Below are 20,018 nucleotides of genomic sequence, written 5' to 3'. Positions count from 1 at the left end.
GGACCAGGAATGCAGATCGCCTCGCCTCTGAGTGTACTGACAGAATTTACCCACACGAATGGGTACCTACTCTTCATTTGCACATTTCTCCTTGAAGCAGAGTGAGGCATCTGATCCCAACACCCACAGTGCCACCAACCCCTGCAGTGTCCCTGCTTGTTAGATTTGAGTTTCTCGTGCCAGAAATGGAACTGTCTGCCTAGAGAGGTTGTGGATGCCCCGTCCCTGGAGGTGTTCAAGGCCAGGTTGGATGGGGCCCTGGGCAGCCTGATCTAGTATGAAATGTGGAGGTTTGTGGCCATTCATGTGGCAGAGGGGTTGGAGATTGATGGTCCTTGAGGTCCCTTCCAACCCAGGCCGTTTTGTGATTCTGTGTAACAGCACTGGCAATGCTGGAGGGCCCCGACAGAAAACCAAGGTCTTTGTCCTCTAGGCTGTGGCAGTTGTATCTGCTGCTGAGGCTCAAGAGGGCACGTGTTGTCCTCGTGCCACGGGGGCCTCCTTGCTGCCTTGCAGCCCTATGGGGAGCCCAGTAGTTGTCCTATCATTCTCCCTCACAGAACACTCCACACCCACATCCCACTGACCGTAAGAGAGCCTTGGGCCATCAGTGAGGGACAGGACCACCCTTCCCAGAGGCTGCAGCGATGGCCCTACCCTTCTGTTGCATCAGACAAACCAAGGGCTTTCTCAACCTCAAAGCACCTGCACAGGGCCTTTGTCTGTGATCATGGCCTCCAATTGTCTGCTCTAACACAGCTATGGGGAGGCTTTGTTGGTAATGGCCCCACAGGGACCAATTAATACTCCAACACTCTCCAACATTTCTGGACAGCATTTTAAATGCACCTTCATCATTTGGTTACAGCAGTCTTCTCTCAGTGCCTGAAGTTCACGGACACCACACACGCTGTGGGGCTCACTACAGTGCAGAAAGACCTAACAAGCCATTTCCCTCAAGTCCTGAAGGCTTGAACTGTTCATTAGGGAGGTCACAGTGTTGCAGACAAAGTCTTCAAGGAGCACTGTCCAGAAAAGGGGTTGTCATATTTAAGGCTATTTTTCATTACAGCAGACACAGAGATGTCACTGAGTGCGGCACAACCCCTGTGACACAGATGGCAGCTCCGTCAGGGAGAGGGAGGTACAGCCAGCATGGGGCCAGCATTGTGGGGATCCAAGAGGGAAATGCAGTCAGTGAGAGCTGATAAGAGGATAGAGACTGCACCAGACAAGATGGACTCAGGAACCTCCAAGGGTCTTTCAAGTCTCTTTGTGCCTCAAAGGCTGTACACAGATCTGTCCTGAGTATTTCTTTATTTGGAGAGTTGTCACATATCTGTGGGAAGGCAGCCCTTGCCACTCTTTGGAGGAGAGAACCTATACGTTTGCTGTTTGGGCCATGTCATTCCCTGACCTGCAGCCAGTCCTCGCAGGTCACTGCAGAAAAAAACCCCAGGCCCCAAGGTGCAGTGGAAGCTCTCCTCACCTGCGTCTGATCACATTTGTGCCTGCAGGTCCTCTTGGTGAATTACCAAAGCAGAGTCCTGTTCCTGAGCCTGGGCTGGATGCCAGAGGTAAGTCACCAGCCTTCATCTCACGCTCTCTGCTCATATGTGGTTGTGGTAGTTCAGGAAGGGTTCAGCTTTTCACTGCCCGGTGATTTCTCCTGCACAAGAAGCCTGGGTGCCAGCCAACTGCCCACCTCTCCAGCTTGGCAACTTTCGACCCTAGTCTGAGTGCCACGTCATCAGCTGAGCCCCTTCCAGTCACTGCAGGTCCCTAAGGAAGAGAGAGATCACAACACACAATGGGAATGTTTCTCATTACAGCTGCGCCTATAAGCAGTGTCTTGCCAAAGGCTCAGCATAATCTGCTCCATAAGCCTCCTGTGGGGCTATCCCAAAGGAAAGGGCCTTCAGATCTTCCCTTCCCCTTCCAGCCCCTTCCCTTCTGCAGACAGTTCCGCACACGGTTCCTTCTTGGACTGGCACGGTGCTGCTGCAGGCACCCAGCAGCTATTTGCCAGATGCTGCTGTGTAGCAGGGAGAGAAGAGTGCTGTGGAGCTGGCATTGCAGTCTGAACAAGTACCTGGCCATGTCTGATAGGAGCTGCTCTGTGTTTGTGTACAGGTGCGGGTGGAGTCGAATGGTCTCCAGCATCCCAGCCGAGCTCAAGGACAGAAGCCCCAGCAACTCGTATTGGTATGCCATGAGTTTTTGCTTCCTTTGAGAGATGCCAGCTCACAGTCCTAATGTCAGCCGGGCATGTCTGCAGGTGTGAGTGAGAATGCACAGCTGCATGTGCGTGCCCTGTCCTCACATGATCCCCTGGCACCATCTGCTCTTCAGTGATACCCTTGTGCAGTTGTGTAGATTGCAGTGTGTGGTGGGAAGTTCTCCTTATGCTTTGGGTGCAGAATTGCCTCCAGGGAAGGCTGTGCCAAATTCTCGGCTGCTTCCTGTGCTGGAGCCCCACAGGCATCCCAGGGTGGCTGTTGTCTTTGTTGACTTCACCGAAAAGACCGCTCAGTTCAATACTTTGTTTCTCTAAGATTTATCTTAATGCTTTCTGTTAAGGTCCTGGGGGATGGAAAGTGGCATGGGAAGATGGAAAATATTCCAAGAGACTGTCCCATTTACTAATGAAAATCATGAAGAAGGCAGCACGTGGTGAGTGTATTTCTGTCTATACCCTGATTAAACAGATCCACACGCTCTCCTTCTGCTCTAGTGAGAGTTGTTTAGTCAGACAACTACCCAGCCTCAGGAGGCGAGGGTGGGCGAGTGCAAAAGGAGTCTTAGAGCATGATGGAGAAGAAGGAGCAAATCCATGGCCCAGGAAGGTCTGGAGCGTGGCAGAGCCAGAGTGTAAACAAAGCTGAGAGGCCAAAAAGAGGTTCCCTAAAGTGCTGCCTTGATGTGCAGTGCCTTAGGGAGTTCCCTTTGCTTCGCTGGAATCAGGGAAGCATTGCAGCCCGAGGATTTTCACATGTTCCTGGAGGCCAACAAAGTGAAAGACAACATTTTTGGCCATGTCAGACCTCTCGTGAGACTGCCAGTAGGGCACAAGACACAGCAGTGAGCACATTGTTCCTCCAGGTGTGGAAGATGAAGGACGTGCAAACGCCACAGAAGATCAAGTTTTACTGAAGTACTGCCTGGCACTGACTGCAGCTTTCCTGGTTTCCATGCTGGCAGCCATGATAACGTGCTGTCTGCTTATCCGGCGATGGAGGCAGAGAAACCAGTGAGTTGTTGTTCACCCCCACCCCCATCCTGCCCAACTCTTTACTGTAGGGCTGCTGTGAGCCAGGAGGCACTTGTAGTTCCAGCAGCACAGAGGCCAGTTAGTTGTTGGCTAACGTGGTCTGAGATTTACGCTATCAGATGTTTGAATTGGCACGGCCGTTCCTGCAGCGCGTTCTTAGTGCTGGGCCTGAGACAGGCTGAGAGCTGAGGGCGGCTCTTTGCCATTGAGGAAGGAGAGCAGGGGCTCTCCTGTGCCCTCAGCACGTTCCTCTCTCCGCAGGCGCCTCGCTGCAGCTGATGGAGCCCAGCACGATGTCTGCGGCCACAGTTTGCCCTCGTCCTGCTCTCCTCAAGGGGCCTGGCAGATGGACATGATGCCAGCAGCTGTGACCACCTGCCCACTGGCCGGATGGCACCACCAGGGCGGCCCCTGCCAGACCTGACAGCAGCCGGGCCCAGCTGCACCCATGGGCCCCACAGCCCACCAGGCTCTGCAGCCCAGGGGGCATCAATACCACCTCCCGTCCCCCACCGCCATCTTTCAGGGGACGGGAGGAACCCGCTTGGCTTGGAAGCTTGTGCTCATCGGCCAGCACCCAAACAACGGCACCCTGGCGGATAAGCAACAGGCCCAGCAGCCCCCCAGCCGCCCTGGGCATCAAGGGGGTCGGGAGTGGTCCCTCAGGGTGTCAGCCTGGGGGCAGCCACATCCTCAGGGAAGCCTGAGAGGCCTGGCAGCCCCCAGCACCACCTCTGCCTTCGCTCTCCCCTCCAGCATCCATCAGGGGATGGAAGCGAGCCCAGCAGTGTGTAGACCTGGGGACATTGTCCAACCGACAGACAACCGCTGCCTGGGGAAAGCCAACTGGCCCAGCAGCCCCCCGTCCCCCTGGGCATCATCACCACCCTCCCACTCCCCTCCACCATCCTTCAGGAGGTGGGAGCGGTCCCCCTAGGTTGTCAGTTTGGGGGCATTGCCCAACACCCAGAAAACCACCCAGAATGCCAGGGGGAAGCATATCAGACCCTGCAGCCCCCAGCCCCCCCAACACCACCTCTGCCCTCCCACTCCTCTCCACCATCCATCAAGAGGTGGGAGCGGCCCCCTCAGGGGGATCATCATGTAACACCTGTAAAAAAAAAACTGTCTGGGGGAAGTATGACAGGCACAGCAGCCCCCTGACTCCCGCCCCTTCCCCCCCCAGCATCACTTCTGCCCTCCCACTTCTCCACCATCAGTCAGGAGGTGGGAGCACCCCGTGTGTGGGTTTGGGGGCATCATCTGACAGCCAGAGAACCACAGCTGGCATCAACCGGGGCTTTCTAGGCTGTGCTGTACCAATAAATAGAAAGTACCATCACAATTGTCCACGCTGTACTGCTGTCATGTCACTACCTGACCCACGAGCAGACCTTGTGTGCCACTTGGCATTGGCAGACAGCCACTGTCGTGTGGGAATGGCTTTGAACTCCAAGAGTGGAAACTGAGGTTGATGTGTAGAGAAATCCCTCCCCCAGAGGCAGCGAGGCCCTGGCCCAGGCTGCCCAGAGGCTGCGGGTGCCCTACGTCCCGGCTCGGGCAGGGGACAAGGGTGGCAGTTCATTATGCAAAAGCATCAGTGCTTCTGCGTGAGCTTTACCGGACAGCAGGCAATCATTTGCTCTGCAATAGGAACCAAGCAAGAACTATGAGCACATTTCCTGCCTCCTCTACTTCATTTTGCTTTGTGGGCTGGGTCGAGAATCTGAACGTGGAGAGAGATGGGAGGAAGGCAGTGCTGCAAGCCTCGTATGCCTGCTGTCACTGCTCGCTCTGTGACTGCAGTCGCCTTAGCAGAGGCACAGTCCGTTGTGCTACCAGCAGCGCCCAGCTGCCACGATAGCACCCTGCAGCTCCTCTCCAGCACCTGCCCTAGGCCACTGATTTCTCAGCATCCTCCAGGGAGTGCAACATTCCCCCGTTTCCTCTCAGCTCTCAGCACTGCTGCACTCCTCAGGAGCTGTGGCCACAACCAAAGCAGCCGTCAGTCAGTCAGCTGTAAAAGCATCCCGGTCCTCTGCAAGAGGACACAGTGCTCCTCTTCTGACAGCTTCCCTCAGCAGCCCAGCGCTGAAATGCTTTGTGGGGTTCCTTTGAGCAAGCTGCTGAGGACAGAGGCAGTCACATCAGCTGCCTATACATTAACTGGGAGCTGTTTTTATGTTCATCCCTGGTCAACACATCAGAGGGTTCTTTCTTTAACATCCTTATTATACCTTTTTAACTGAGTATAACTGTTTTCTAAAAAAGTTTTCAGCACTACAAATAATGATATTCAAAACATCTATATGGAATATAGATATTCCAAATTAATTAAAATTAAAAGGGAGGAAGGGAGGAAGGGCGGAAGGCAGGAAGGCAGGAAGGCAGGAAACAAGAAGCTGCTTCCTTCAAAAGTTGGAGTATTCTGACGAGGAGAAAACAGCAAAACTAAGCCTGCCATCACCACATCATTGCCATCAGGGCTCCAACTAAGGCAGCCAGCTGAGCAGGGAAGAACCATCCATTAGATGCTGCTCAGTGACGGCACCCAGAATGAAGCAGCAAGGATGTTACGAGTAGGAGACTGCAGCACTATTTAGCAATCCCCACCTACTAATATTTATTATAACAGTTAGCTCAAAAATCCAGATTGTTTGTAATTACTGTTTTTAATTAGAAGACAACCTTGCAGCTGTGAATCTTTATCACTGGACTGTGAGATATTTCTGGCAGTGAATTCTCTCTTTGTACCATTGGTTTTGTAGCAGTCATTGTTAGGCTTGCCTTGTTATCCCTCTGGGTTCTCTGTACACGTCCCTTTCTGAAATTGTACTTCTCACTGGGGAAACCCCCTGACAACCTTTCCTCTTCTCCTTTAGACTGGACATAAGGAAGAAGTCTGTTACGATAAGAGTGGCACTGGAGCAGGGACACTGAGGGACCCTGGGGATCTCTGGAGCCCTGAGCACTGGGGATGGATGGGATGGAGGGCACCATCCCTGCCCCATTCCAGGAGGACCAGTGCCACCCCAGACCTTCCCTCGTGCTTTGTGGGGTGTGCAGAGGAGGAGGGTCTCGAGGTGTCCTAGGGATGGCCCAGGGTCACTGTGCAGATGGGGCAGGGGCTGTGGCTGCTGTCCCCAGGGGACCCATGTCCTGCCCTGGGCTGCTGCCAGCCCTTCTCCTGCCCAAAATCCTGAGGCACAAACCCTGCTGGGACAAAATCCTCAGATGGAAAACAAAGATCTGAAGAGCAATGCCCTGATACCACTGCCCAACACAGATGGATAAGCTGCTTCATTAACAAGTCCAGCTTTTACAGCGGGGCTGGCAGCATCTGTGCTGCTGTTCACCTGCAGTCAGGAATGTCACACTGCCTTTTTTTCAACCCACATTTACTCTTTCACAAAAGAGCATCAACTTCTGATATTTGTTCTGCAAACTGGGGAAGAGTAACCCGCAGAATGCTAACTGCTGCAGAGGACAGGTTGGAAGACAGCCGCTCCACACGCCCATCGTGCCACAGCAGCTCCTTGCTGGATGTGCCTGGCATAACTGGTTGGCTCCTGACAGCAATCCCTCACAGTGGGGAGGAAAGCAGCACTTGCACAGCTGGTTTTAAGAGCGCTAACCAAGCTCAGCTAAAATGCTCAAGGGAGACTGTCTTCAAGCACGGTCACAGGATGCGTTTGTTATACTGAGGACTAAACGAGATCACTTCAGATTGACATCAGGGAGGAGACGGGGTAAAACTCCCCGCTGGCCCACACTTCAGGATCTGTGGCATGTTTTTCTGCACAGCTGCCGTTTCTAAATTTGGAAAGAGACAGTAAAACATACCTGGAAAGGGTTGAGAAGTCAGGGTCTTCGTAGCTACAGAGAGATGTTGGATGCTTCTTTCTGTGGGAACGTTTGTGGAAAAGTGACTTTAGGTAGCTTAAATCTCTGTCTTGTGACACAGGAGCAAAATGGAGCCAGGAATGTATTCTTACTTCCGTAATAAGAGTGTCAGAAGGAAACACCCTGAGACTTCTTGTAGGGGTGTCCATTTGCTGTCTCCCAAAAACCAGTCGGGGGAAAGGCAGAGAGGGGTGTGCCCTGCCAGCTCCAGGTCTTAAGACCTTAGAAACCCGGTCTCTTTCAAAAGTTGAGGGAGTTTCCATTCTTAGAGCTCAGCCCTGAAGCCTTGCTGGTTCAATTCCTCTCAATGACGCATCTAAAAGATGCAGTGCAGGTGGGCAAAGGCTCCACAGCTGTACAGCATCTACGGGACAGCTCTTATTGAGCCGGCAGGTGTAACTGCTTCCCGAGGAGCTGTGCAGCCATAAAGGCATTCCAAAGCACCTCTTGCTCTTACATGAACGCATCATTGGCTTCATCTCACTGCCGTGCTTAATTCCCAGTGCTGACAGGTCTGTCCGGCAGCTCTGCCTAGAGAACCAGCATTTGTTTCAGGCACGTGTCCTGAACGAGTCACTTCGTTTCAGCAAGTTTAGCATCAGTGAGAGCTCCCTGCCCCAGCAAGTCTACCGAGCACCTGTGTTCTCTTACATCCCCGCACCACGCCGTGCTGCTCAGCGAGTCCAGCGCAGCTCTGCAGGACCCGGGGGACTACAGAACACGTGCCAGCGGTGAGCTGAGCTCGTTCTTCAGGTCCTGCTCCGGGCTGCGCCCTTCTCACATCCCACGCACCGAGCCCGGCCGGGCCACCGCTCGGTTCTTCCTTGGAGGACAAAGCGGCCAGAGATGCCGCCGCAGGAGCCGTGAGAAAACCGGGCAGAGATGCGCGCTCGGCTTTCAAGAAACGCCAGCAGCTCGGAATCGGCCTGGAGAAAGCGATTCTGGGGAAGCCGGAGACGCCGCACGTCTCAGCGCGGCTCCCGCAGGAGCGGTGCCGTTCGACGGCGTCGCCACGGCGACGGCGCCTCAGCACCGGTCCGTCGCTACGGCGCCGCGCCGTCTCCGCCGAGTGACGTCATCACGCCGCGACCCGAGGAGGCGGCCGTGCGGAAGCGGTGCGGGGCGCCTCGGGGCTCCGGGCGCCGCCTCGGCTCCTACAGGTGGGTGTTCGGGGGGCGCCGGGGCGGGGGCCGGGTTGAAGGCGGCGGGGGGGCCGCGTGCCGCTCTGCCTCGGCCCCGCGGGGTCTCCGTGGTGCTCGGGGCTTCCCTCGGCGGGGGCGGCTGCCCTGCGTCTCGCCGCCTCCCCCACCCCGTGTCTTTCGCTGCCCTCCCCCCCTCTCCCCCTGCCGCTGATCGCCCGCATCCCCCAGTCCCTCTGTGTGCCCCCCGGGGTTACACCCTCCCCCCGGTCTCCCTCCCCTCCAGTCCCCCCGTTCTGATCGCCGTAGTCCTCTTCCACCCCTCCCCTCTGTGCCTCCCCCATTCTGATCCCCAGGGTCCCCCCCCCCGATCCCTCATCCCTCCCCAGTCCCCCGTTCTGATCCCTGGTGTCCCCCCACCCCCCCACCGCTCTCCCCATTCTGTCCCCTAGAGTCCCCCCCTTTCCCAGTCTCCTCTATCTGACCCCCGAGCCCCCTCTCCTCCCCCCGAGTGCCCCCACTCCAATTCCCCCATTCTGATCCCCAGAGTCTCCTACCACCCCCCATTCCTCTCTATTTGACCCCCAGGATCCCGTGTCCTCCCTTCTCCTCCCACCTCCTGGCCCCTTTTTTCTGACCCCTAGAGGTCCCTGTGCCCCCCTGTGCACTCCTCCCTGACCCCTGGAGTCAGTTCCCTCATTTTGACCTCCAATTTCCCTCAGCCAGACCCCATAGAAGCCTCGCACAACCCCTGGCTCTTCCCTCCCACCCCTCCCTCCACCCCCAGATGCTCTTCCTGCCTTGTAGAAACTCTGTTCACCCCTTTCCCCCCACAAGCCACTAAGTTTCCCCCCAGACTCTTTTTCGACCCCATAGACATCCCACTCTCCTCTTCTCCCCCCCAATACTTCCCTAAGGTGTCCCCCAGACTCCCCTTCCACCCCATAGAAGCCCCCCACAACCCTCCAGATTTCCTCTGCCACCCCTTCTCCATTCCTAGACCCCTTTTCCTCCCAACAGAGACCCAACTCACCCCTTTTTTCCCCCACACAACCCCCCGTCCACTCCCAGACCCCCCTTTCTGCCCTACAAAAGCCCCCTTTCCACCCCTCAAGTTCCCCTCCACAATGTACCCCTCCATCCCCAGGCCCCCTTTTCACTCACAGAAGCCTCGTTCTGCTCTTTTCCCCCTCACAACCCTCTCTCTCCATCCTCAGAGCCCCTTTCCACGCCACAGAAGCCCTCCACAATCCCTCAGTTTCCCCTTCCAACCTTTCTCCACCTCCAGACCCTCTTTCCACCTCACAGAAGCCCCACTCACACCTTTCCGCCCATAGATTCCCCACGAGCCCCTCCCTATATACCCCTGGAGGCATGCAGAAGAATCTGGAGATGTTGTAGAGGGGTTTGGGGCATCCAGTTGGTCCCCAGGTGGATCCAAGGTGTCCTTGGATTCATACAGAAGGATCTGGAGATGTCCCAGAGGGATCCTGGGGTGTCCAGGGGGTCCCGAGAATGGTCCTGGGGGTCCCTGGAAGGATCTGGAAGCTCCCAGGATGGGTCCACGAGCTCCGAGGAGCCACTGGGATGATTTGGAGATGTCCCAGTAGAGTCTGGTAGGGTCCAGAGAGTTCTCATGTGGGTCTGAGTGGTCCTGGAGTCATCTCGTCATCAGAGACATCTCTGGGGATGTCCCAGAGAGGACTTGGAGGGTGCAGGGGGTTTTCAAATTGATCCAGGGGGTCCTTGGATTCATCCAGAAGGGTCTGCAGACGTCCCAGAATGATCCTGTGGAATGTGGGGGGGTCCTCAGGTGGGTTCAGAGGGTCCTATTGTCTTCTGGAAGGGTCTGGAGATGTCCCATGGGTGTCTTGGGGTCCCCAGGCGTTCCTGGAGTCCTCCAGAGGTCTCCAATGGGGATTTTGAGGACAACCTCACATAGTGACACGTTCTCGCTCTTCTTTGTCCCCGTGGGATGGCCCCCAATAATGTCTCTTTCCATTAAAATCAATACTATGTCACTTTTCTTGTATATTTTTTGCCACTTCCTTTCAGAAATGGATGGTTCCCACCAATCCCTGTGCAAAGCCCCACGGAAACAATCCCCCCAGGGCCACCGGGTGACACCGGACAACCACTTGTCCCCAAAGTTCTCACCGTCACTGTAACCATGGAACCTGGGGACGTACCAACGTACCTTGAGAGCCCCATCCGCATCCTACAGCTCCTGGACGCTGTCACCTGGCTGTCCATGACTGTCCCATGCTGTCCCCCCTGCCATGGTGGCACAACTTCAGCACGGTGCCATCCTCATTGAAGAGGTGACGAGGAGGGGTACAGGGAGGGGGGCAGGGGAAAGTTGGGGGACATGTGGGGTCTGGTGCAGGTGTGACATGGGGTCGGTGGTGTCACCATCATTGAGTGTCACCTTCACTGGATGCCATTGGGTGTCACTGAATGTCACTGTCTTCAGGTGGCGCCGTGACACAGGGTGACCTCGATGTGGAACAGCCGTGACGCAGCGTCCCCATCCCTGGCTGTCACTGTTGTTACCGTCATCTGGTGTCACCATCACTTGTGTGCCACCATCTATCGGGTGACACCATTCCCTGTACTCTGACCATCACGTGGGGGCAGGCACTGGCGGCACCACGTTGTCACCATGCTGTCACTGAGCCTCTCACTGTTGTTTGTCACCCCTCCAGACCTGCCTACCGCAGGACCCGGTGACACCGGAAACCTCTGTTGCTGTCACCATCGTCTGCCATGAGGACGGGGACATGCACGGTGGTGAACTCTGTGCCACCACCAGAGGGGACTGTGTGACACCAGCGTGGCACAGCCGTGATGCGGTGTCATCACCGTTGGGCGTCACTCCTGGCAGCTGGCACCGGGTGTCACCGTCATGCAGAGGGCACAAAAAAAACCCTGGGGACATTGAGCTGAACCTGGGGACACCGTGACCACCTGGAGGACTTCCTGGAGAAGTGGGAACACCACATGACAATGTCACACCACCAAAATTGGGGACATCCCTGTGTCACACCCCAAAGCTTGGGACACCTTCATGGCACCCTGGTGGTGTCATATCCTAGAGTTGTGAACACCCCCCAGAGTTTGGGACAGCCCTCTGGAGACGCCATCTGTGCCCTCCCCCACAGAAAACATTGTTCCCATGGGGCGGGGTTGACACCCCTCACTTTTCTAATTAAGGTTTATTTTTGATAATGGAGGATGGGGGATGTCCTCCCCATGTAAGTGATAAAGGGCAGAGGAGCGGCTGTGGGGCTCCATGTGTCACACTGGGGATGAACTCTGGGGACAGAGGTGACTACAGCATTCTGGCCCCATCGCCCCTATGGCCCCATAACCACTACAGCCCCATCTCGTAGCCATCCCTCGTCCGTATCCCACAACGTTATCCCATCCCATATCCATCATATCCACCCCACAGCCATCTCAAACCCATCCCACATCCATACCCCCACATCCTATCCCCATCCCTAACCCTATATCCATAGCCATTCCGAATCCTTATCCCCACATGCATCCCATGTCCATTCCATCTACTTATCCCATGCCACTATCATCCCAATCCCATCCCGTGTCCATATTTCATCCCCAATCCATCCCACATTCTTCAATGTTGGTCCCATGTCCATCCCAAGCCCATCACATATATATTCCATTTTCCTATCTCCCATTCCATATTCACCCCATATCCATATCCCCACACCCCAACCCTACATTTCACATCCCAATGCACATCCAACATCCCAACCCCAGCTCCCATCGCCAGTTCCAAACTTCACTCACAACCTCACATCCCAACCCCACCTCCCACCTGTCAATCCCATTCCCATCTCGCACCCCCTATAGCAGTAGGGCGCACCCCGAGGCCCCACCCACGGCCCGCCCCCTGCCGCGCTCCTCCCACCAACAGCGCAGCGCAACGCCGCACCGCCCCCGGGCTCTCATTGGGCAGGAGCCGGGCCGTCCCAGCCCCGGGCTCTCATTGGGCAGGTGCCGGTCCGTCCCGCCCCCTGGCTCTCGTTGGGCACGTGCCGATCCGTTCCGCCCCCGGGCTCTCGTTGGTCAACGGCAGCGGCGCTGGCTCCGATTGGCTGAGGCGCGGCGCGCGGGAACGGCCGTTGGCAGCCGGCTCAGAGCTCTTCTCCCCTCAGGCGGCGGCGCTCCCGCAGCCCGGGCCGCCCCGCACCGCCGCTGCGCGCCGGAGCTGTCCGGGCAGCACCGAGACGGAACCGCGGCACGACGGGAGCGGTGCTGAGCACAGCAGAGCCGGCGCCGGGAGGGACGGAGAGCGGCGCCGGGACAGGGGAGGAAGCCTGGTGGGGTGAGGGGCTGGGAAGGCGGGAGGGGGGATGGGGAGGCAGGCGGGGCTGCAGCGGCTGTGGTATCGGGGTACATGGGGCGATAGGGGTGGGTACAGGGGGATTTAGGGCAGCAGCGGGCTGTGAGGGGGTAACGGGGGGACACGGTGCTATAGGGAGCATTGGGGGGTGGGAGGGGCTGGGGAGAGCTACGGGGAGGGATATAGGGGGCTGGGGGAGGACCTAAGAAACTGTGGCTCTATGAGTGGCTGTAGGGGGAATAGAGGTGGGATAGAAGGGGATGTGGGGCTACAGGGAGCAGTGGGAGGGCTGTAGGCGTGGTATAGAGAAACAGGCATGACAGGAGTCTGTGGGTGGGATTGGGGGGGACGTAGAGAGGTGTAAGGTTATAAAAGGCTGCAGAGAGACAATAGGGGGCTTGCGTGGGCACAGCGAAATAGAGGGTAATGTGGGGCTACACCGGGCACTAGACGGGAATGTGAGAGAGAAGACCCAGTTGGAGGCACAGATACAGGCAAGCTGAGGGGGATAAAGGGGGAGAATCTCCAGGGGGCGGGGAAAAAAAAAAACAAAAGGAAAAATGAGAATGAAAAGTAAGAAAAAAGAAGATGGAAAAAGAAAAAAAAATGGAAGTGTTGAAAACAGAGAAAAAAAGAGGCACAGAGGAGGAAAAAAAGTAAAAAGCAATCCATGTATATCAAGAGAAAGCAAGTAGGAAAGCTAACTGCAGCAGAGCAAAGGAAAGCAAACTTGCAGGAATGGAGGAGTGTGGGTAAAGCTGAGCCCCGGCCTGGCACAGGAGCTGCGCGGCAGGAGAAGAAGCTGAGCCCAAAGGTAAGAGGAGCTCCTTGGGGTTTTTTGTGGGCTTGAAGAAAGCTGAGAAGCCGTGCCCGGGAGGAGGTGTGGGTAGCTCCAGGCCACCTTGCTGTCTCCCTAAGAGATGCGGGCTGTGGGCTAGGCAGCGGGCAGGAGTGCTGGCCAGAAGCAAGCATCTGTGTGGAGAAAGGCAAAGGGCGGAGGAGGTTGAATGGGAGCTACCGGGCATGGGCTTGCTCAGCAAGGGGAGCAGAAGCCTGAAGGGTACGAGAAGGGAATAGAGAAGGGCAGGCAGAAGGAGAGAAGCTGCGAGCAGAGTTGAGAGACACTTGTCAGAGCAGCAAGCAGAGCAGGCAAGTGTTGAGATTGGGAGTGAGTAACAGGAAAAGGCAAGAGCACCAAGAAAAAGGAGGCGAGGGGCAAGCAGCTCAGGTAGGGAAAAGGAAGGGCATTCAGCTCAGGTAGGGAAGGGAGGGGACAGCAGCTCAGGTAGGGAAAAGGAAGGGGAGTGGGGGTGGGAAGGGGAGGGGAGGGTTGAAGGGAAAATAGAGAAAGAAGACGCATAGAAGAGACTCAAAAGTACAAAGCGGTGCACGTAAATGTAGAGGAAGCAAGTAGGGAAGCTAAGGGTAGCAGAGCAAAGGAAAGCAAAGGAAGGCAGTGAATGAGAGAAAGCAAGCTTGCAGGAATGGAGGAGTGTGGGAAGAGCTGAGCCCCGGCCTGGCACAGGAGCTGCATGGCAGGAGAAGAAGCTGAGCCCAAAGGTAAGAGGAGCTCCTTGGGGTTTTTTGTGGGCTTGAAGCAAAGCTGAGAAGCCATGCCCGGGAGGAGGTGTGGGTAGCTCCAGGCCACCTTGCTGTCTCCCCAAGAGATGCGGGCTGTGGGCTAGGCAGCAGGCAGGAGTGCTGGCCAGAAGCAAGCATCTGTGTGGAGAAAGGCAAAGGGCGGAGGAGGTTGAAGGGGAGCTACTGGGCATGGGCTTGCTCAGCAAGGGGAGCAGAAGCCTGAAGGGCACAAGAAGGGAATAGAGAAGGGCAGGCAGAAGGAGAGAAGCTGTGAGCAGAGTTAAGAGGCACTTGTCAGAGCAGCAAGCAGAGCAGGCAAGTGTTGAGATTGGGAGTGAGTAGCAGGAAAAGGCAAGAGCACCAAGAAAAAGGAGGCGAGGCGACAGCAGCTCAGGTAGGGAAAAGGAAGGGCATGCAGCTCAGGTAGGGAAGGGAGGGGACAGCAGCTCAGGTAGGGAAGGGAGGGGACAGCAGCTAAGCTAGGAAAGTGAGTGGATAGCAGGTGAGGTAGGTAAGTGAGGGGACAACCAGTAAGGAAGCCAAATGAGCAAACATCTGCTCAAGTACGTAGCGAGGGGCAAGGAGCTCAGCTAGGTAAGTTAGGGGGAAGCAGCTCAGGTAGGGAATGAGAGGGGCCAGCAGCTCAGCTGGGAAAGTGAGGGGCAAGCTACTAAGGCAGGTAAGTGAGAAAACAGCAGCTCAGCTAGGAAAGTGAGGGGCAAGCAGGTCAGCTAGGTAATTTTTGGAACAAGCAGCTCAGGTAGGTAAAGGAAGGGACAGCAGCTCAGGTAAGAAGAGCAGGCAAGGGAATGGTAGGATAGGGCAAGGGGGGAGGTGAGGGAGAAAAGAAAGAATGGGGAGGGTGGGGAGGGCTTAAAGGGGGTTTCAGGAGTACCTATGATTATAAAAAAAAAAAAAAAAAAAAAAAAAAGAAAAAGGAAAAAAAAGTAATAAAGGAAAAAAATAAAAAAGAAAAAAAGAAAAAAAAAGGAAAACAAAAAAAGAAAACCAAGATGAAAAAGAAAAAGATGAAAATAGAAAAAAATGAGAAAAGAGAAAGAAAAATGAAATAAAAAAGTGCAATGAAAAAAAAAGAAAAAAAGATTAAAAAAAAAAGAAAAAAAGAGTGAAAATGAAAAAAGAAAACCAAGATGAAAAAGAAAAAAAATAGAAGAAAACAGAAAAAAACGAAAAGAGAAAAAAAAAAGAACAAGTGCAATGAAATGAAAAAAGAAACGAAAGCATAAAAAAAGAAGAAAAAGAATAAAGCCAAAAAAGGTCAGAAAAAAAAAGAAATGAGAAAAGAAGAAAAAAGCCAAGTAAACAGTCAAGAATAACAGCTGAGAAAAGACTGGATGGCCAAAATATAGAGAAAGCAAAGCAAAGCACAGCAAGGGAAAGCAAGGCGAGAGTAGCAGCAAAAGGCAGGAGAATGAAGAAGGAGGGAGTGAAGAGCAGGAAAGGTGAGTTTGCCATAAGGCAAGGGGGAAGGGAAGGGGAAAGGGAGAAAAGGGGGGGTACGGGAGGGGAGGGGAAGGGAAGGAGGGGGGGAGAGGGGAGGGGAGGAAGGGAAAAATGGGAGGGAGGGGTGAGGGGAGGGGAGGGTTGAAGGGAAAATAGAGAAAGAAGAGGCAAAGAAGAGACTCAAAAGTACAAAGCGGTGCACGTAAATGTAGAGAAAGCAAGTAGGGAAGCTAAGGGTAGCAGAGCAAAGGAAAGCAAAGGAAGGCAGTGAATGAGAGAAAGCAATCTTGCAGGAATGGAGGAGTGTGGGAAGAGCTGAGCCCCGGCCTGGCACAGGAGCTGCACGGCAGGAGAAGAAGCTGAGCCCAAAGGTAAGAGGAGCTCCTTGGGGTTTTTTGTGGGCTTGAAGCAAAGCTGAGAAGCCATGCCCGGGAGGAGGTGTGGGTAGCTCCAGGCCACCTTGCTGTCTCCCCAAGAGATGCGGGCTGTGGGCTAGGCAGCAGGCAGGAGTGCTGGCCAGAAGCAAGCATCTGTGTGGAGAAAGGCAAAGGGCGGAGGAGGTTGAAGGGGAGCTACTGGGCATGGGCTTGCTCAGCAAGGGGAGCAGAAGCCTGAAGGGCACAAGAAGGGAATAGAGAAGGGCAGGCAGAAGGAGAGAAGCTGTGAGCAGAGTTAAGAGGCACTTGTCAGAGCAGCAAGCAGAGCAGGCAAGTGTTGAGATTGGGAGTGAGTAGCAGGAAAAGGCAAGAGCACCAAGAAAAAGGAGGCGAGGCGACAGCAGCTCAGGTAGGGAAAAGGAAGGGCATGCAGCTCAGGTAGGGAAGGGAGGGGACAGCAGCTCAGGTAGGGAAGGGAGGGGACAGCAGCTAAGCTAGGAAAGTGAGTGGATAGCAGGTGAGGTAGGTAAGTGAGGGGACAACCAGTAAGGAAGCCAAATGAGCAAACATCTGCTCAAGTACGTAGCGAGGGGCAAGGAGCTCAGCTAGGTAAGTTAGGGGGAAGCAGCTCAGGTAGGGAATGAGAGGGGCCAGCAGCTCAGCTGGGAAAGTGAGGGGCAAGCTACTAAGGCAGGTAAGTGAGAAAACAGCAGCTCAGCTAGGAAAGTGAGGGGCAAGCAGGTCAGCTAGGTAATTTTTGGAACAAGCAGCTCAGGTAGGTAAAGGAAGGGACAGCAGCTCAGGTAAGAAGAGCAGGCAAGGGAATGGTAGGATAGGGCAAGGGGGGAGGTGAGGGAGAAAAGAAAGAATGGGGAGGGTGGGGAGGGCTTAAAGGGGGTTTCAGGAGTACCTATGATTATAAAAAAAAAAAAAAAAAAAAAAAAGAAAAAGGAAAAAAAAGTAATAAAGGAAAAAAATAAAAAAGAAAAAAAGAAAAAAAAAGGAAAACAAAAAAAGAAAACCAAGATGAAAAAGAAAAAGATGAAAATAGAAAAAAATGAGAAAAGAGAAAGAAAAATGAAATAAAAAAGTGCAATGAAAAAAAAAGAAAAAAAGATTAAAAAAAAAAGAAAAAAAGAGTGAAAATGAAAAAAGAAAACCAAGATGAAAAAGAAAAAAAATAGAAGAAAACAGAAAAAAACGAAAAGAGAAAAAAAAAAGAACAAGTGCAATGAAATGAAAAAAGAAACGAAAGCATAAAAAAAGAAGAAAAAGAATAAAGCCAAAAAAGGTCAGAAAAAAAAAGAAATGAGAAAAGAAGAAAAAAGCCAAGTAAACAGTCAAGAATAACAGCTGAGAAAAGACTGGATGGCCAAAATATAGAGAAAGCAAAGCAAAGCACAGCAAGGGAAAGCAAGGCGAGAGTAGCAGCAAAAGGCAGGAGAATGAAGAAGGAGGGAGTGAAGAGCAGGAAAGGTGAGTTTGCCATAAGGCAAGGGGGAAGGGAAGGGGAAAGGGAGAAAAGGGGGGGTACGGGAGGGGAGGGGAAGGGAAGGAGGGGGGGAGAGGGGAGGGGAGGAAGGGAAAAATGGGAGGGAGGGGTGAGGGGAGGGGAGGGTTGAAGGGAAAATAGAGAAAGAAGAGGCAAAGAAGAGACTCAAAAGTACAAAGCGGTGCACGTAAATGTAGAGAAAGCAAGTAGGGAAGCTAAGGGTAGCAGAGCAAAGGAAAGCAAAGGAAGGCAGTGAATGAGAGAAAGCAATCTTGCAGGAATGGAGGAGTGTGGGAAGAGCTGAGCCCCGGCCTGGCACAGGAGCTGCACGGCAGGAGAAGAAGCTGAGCCCAAAGGTAAGAGGAGCTCCTTGGGGTTTTTTGTGGGCTTGAAGCAAAGCTGAGAAGCCGTGCCCGGGAGGAGGTGTGGGTAGCTCCAGGCCACCTTGCTGTCTCCCCAAGAGATGCGGGCTGTGGGCTAGGCAGCAGGCAGGAGTGCTGGCCAGAAGCAAGCGTCTGTGTGGAGAAAGGCAAAGGGTGGAGGAGTTGAAGGGGAGCTACCGGGCATGGGCTTGCTCAGCAAGGGGAGCAGAAGCCTGAAGGGCACGAGAAGGGAATAGAGAAGGGCAGGCAGAAGGAGAGAAGCTGCGAGCAGAGTTGAGAGGCACTTGTCAGAGCAGCAAGCAGAGCAGGCAAGTGTTGAGATTGGGAGTGAGTAGCAGGAAAAGGCAAGAGCACCAAGAAAAAGGAGGCGAGGGGCAAGCAGCTCAGGTAGGGAAAAGGAAGGGCATGCAGCTCAGGTAGGGAAGGGAGGGGACAGCAGCGAAGCTGTGTGTTATGGGAAGTAATGTCAGTGATCTGAATGGCAGTAACCTGCTGTTCTGCATGGGGCTGTTGTGGAAGTTTACTGTTCAGACTTCCTTAGTGAGGTCTCCCTAGATTGTTTCTGTCCTATTTCTACACTTTGTTTTTTTCCAGTCCTCTACAATGAACAGCCCTGTGGCAATGATGCAGAATCTGCATCTGAAGGACTGAGAGGACGAACATCAGAAGGCAGCAGCTGCAGTGTGTGGTGTTACAGGGCAGCGCTGCGAGTGCCGCCCAACTTGGCACTCCATGTCTTATCTGGTTGTACTCAATCAATAAACGATCACAATTACGGACTCACAAAGAATAAGGCTGTCTTTTTCACCTTAGAAGAAAAAGGGGGTGATGGCAAGGAATGAGAGGCAGGTGAGGTCAGCTGTACAAAATCCCAACACAGATGGATAAGCTGCTTCATTAACAAGTCGAGCTTTTTCTGCGGCGGTGACCAGCATCTGTGCTGTTGTTTATCTGCAGTCAGGAATGTCATATCATCTTTTTTTTCAACCCGCATTTACTCTTTCACAAAAGAGTATCAACTTTTGATACTCGTTCTGCAAACTAGGGAAGAGTAGCTTACAGAATGCTAATTGTTGCAGTGGACAGGTTGGAAGACAGCTGCTCCACCCACCCATCTGCCACGGCAGCTCCTTGCTGGAGGTGCCTGTGATAACTGCTTAGCTCCTGCCAGCAATCCCCTCACAAAGGAGAGCAGCACTTGCACAGTTGGTTTTACGAGCACTAAACAAGCACAACTAAAACGCTCAAGGGAGACTGTCTTAAAGCACAGTCACAGAATGTCTGTTATACTGAAGACTAAAGGATATCACTTACAAGAATAGCAGAATCACAGAATGGCCAGGGTTGGAAGGGACCTCGAGGATCATGAATCTTCAACCCCCCCTGCCACCTGCAGGCCCACCAACCTCCACATTTCACACTAGACCAGGCTGCCCAGGTTCCCATCAATCTGGCCTTGAACACCTCCAGGGATGGATGGGGCATCTACAGTCTCTCTGGGCAGCTGTTCCAGCGCCTCACCACTCTCTCTGTAAAGAACTTCCCCCTGACATCCACCCTAAATCTTCCCTCCCTCAACTTCAAACCATTTCCCCTCATCCTGCAGTTTTCTACCCTTTCCAAGAGTTGACTTCCCTCCTGCTTGTAGGCTCCCTTTAGGTGCTGAAATGCTGCAATGAGGTCACCCTGCAGCCTTCTTTTCTCCAGGCTGAACAAGCCCAGCTCCCTCAGCCTGTCCTCATAAGGGAGGTGCTCCAGTCCCCTGATCATCTTTGTGGCCCTCCTCTGGATCCTCTCCAACAGCTCCCTGTCTTTCTTGTACTGGGGGCTCCAGATCTGGACACAGTACTGCAGATGGGGCCTCACAAGAGCGGAGTAGAGGGGGACAATCACCTCCCTGTCCCTGCTGGCCACCCCTCTTCTGATGGAGCCCAGGATCCCATTTGCTTTCCCACCTGCAAGGGCACACTGCTGGCTCATGCTAAGCTTTTCATCTATCAGGACCCCCAGGTCCTTCTCCACAGGGCTGCTCTCAA

General features: G+C 54.0%; 1 protein-coding gene across 1 annotated transcript; it reads left to right on the top strand.

Moving 5' to 3' along the window:
* The first annotated feature begins 10,483 nt into the window (after positions 1-10,483).
* On the top strand, positions 10,484-18,568 carry LOC149911944 (uncharacterized). Its single transcript, XM_090132931.1, has 6 exons — positions 10,484-10,549; positions 11,835-12,662; positions 13,422-13,499; positions 14,168-14,245; positions 16,024-16,097; positions 17,908-18,568. Exons 1-6 carry the CDS (start codon positions 10,484-10,486, stop codon positions 17,945-17,947), a joined length of 1,164 nt encoding a protein of 387 aa, XP_089989057.1. The 3' UTR covers positions 17,948-18,568.
* The last annotated feature ends 1,450 nt before the right edge of the window (positions 18,569-20,018 follow it).

This window comes from Phasianus colchicus, unplaced genomic scaffold (assembly GCF_987193195.1).
Source record: "Phasianus colchicus unplaced genomic scaffold, bPhaCol1.hap1.1 HAP1_SCAFFOLD_49, whole genome shotgun sequence".
NCBI classification, from domain to species: domain Eukaryota; kingdom Metazoa; phylum Chordata; class Aves; order Galliformes; family Phasianidae; genus Phasianus; species Phasianus colchicus.
Note: the sequence above shows the minus strand (reverse complement) of the source record. Positions and strands in the feature narration are given on the sequence as shown.

What these genes read in the sequence shown, in the direction of transcription:
- LOC149911944 (XM_090132931.1), top strand. Translation starts at nt 10,484, where the DNA reads ATGGAACCTGGGGACGTACCAACGTACCTTGAGAGCCCCATCCGCATC. An exon ending in GGGACAGGGGAGGAAGCCTG is followed by an intron (nt 12,663 to 13,421) that starts GTGGGGTGAGGG and finishes GCAAACTTGCAG; the next exon opens with GAATGGAGGAGTGTGGGTAA. An exon ending in AGAAGAAGCTGAGCCCAAAG is followed by an intron (nt 14,246 to 16,023) that starts GTAAGAGGAGCT and finishes GCAATCTTGCAG; the next exon opens with GAATGGAGGAGTGTGGGAAG.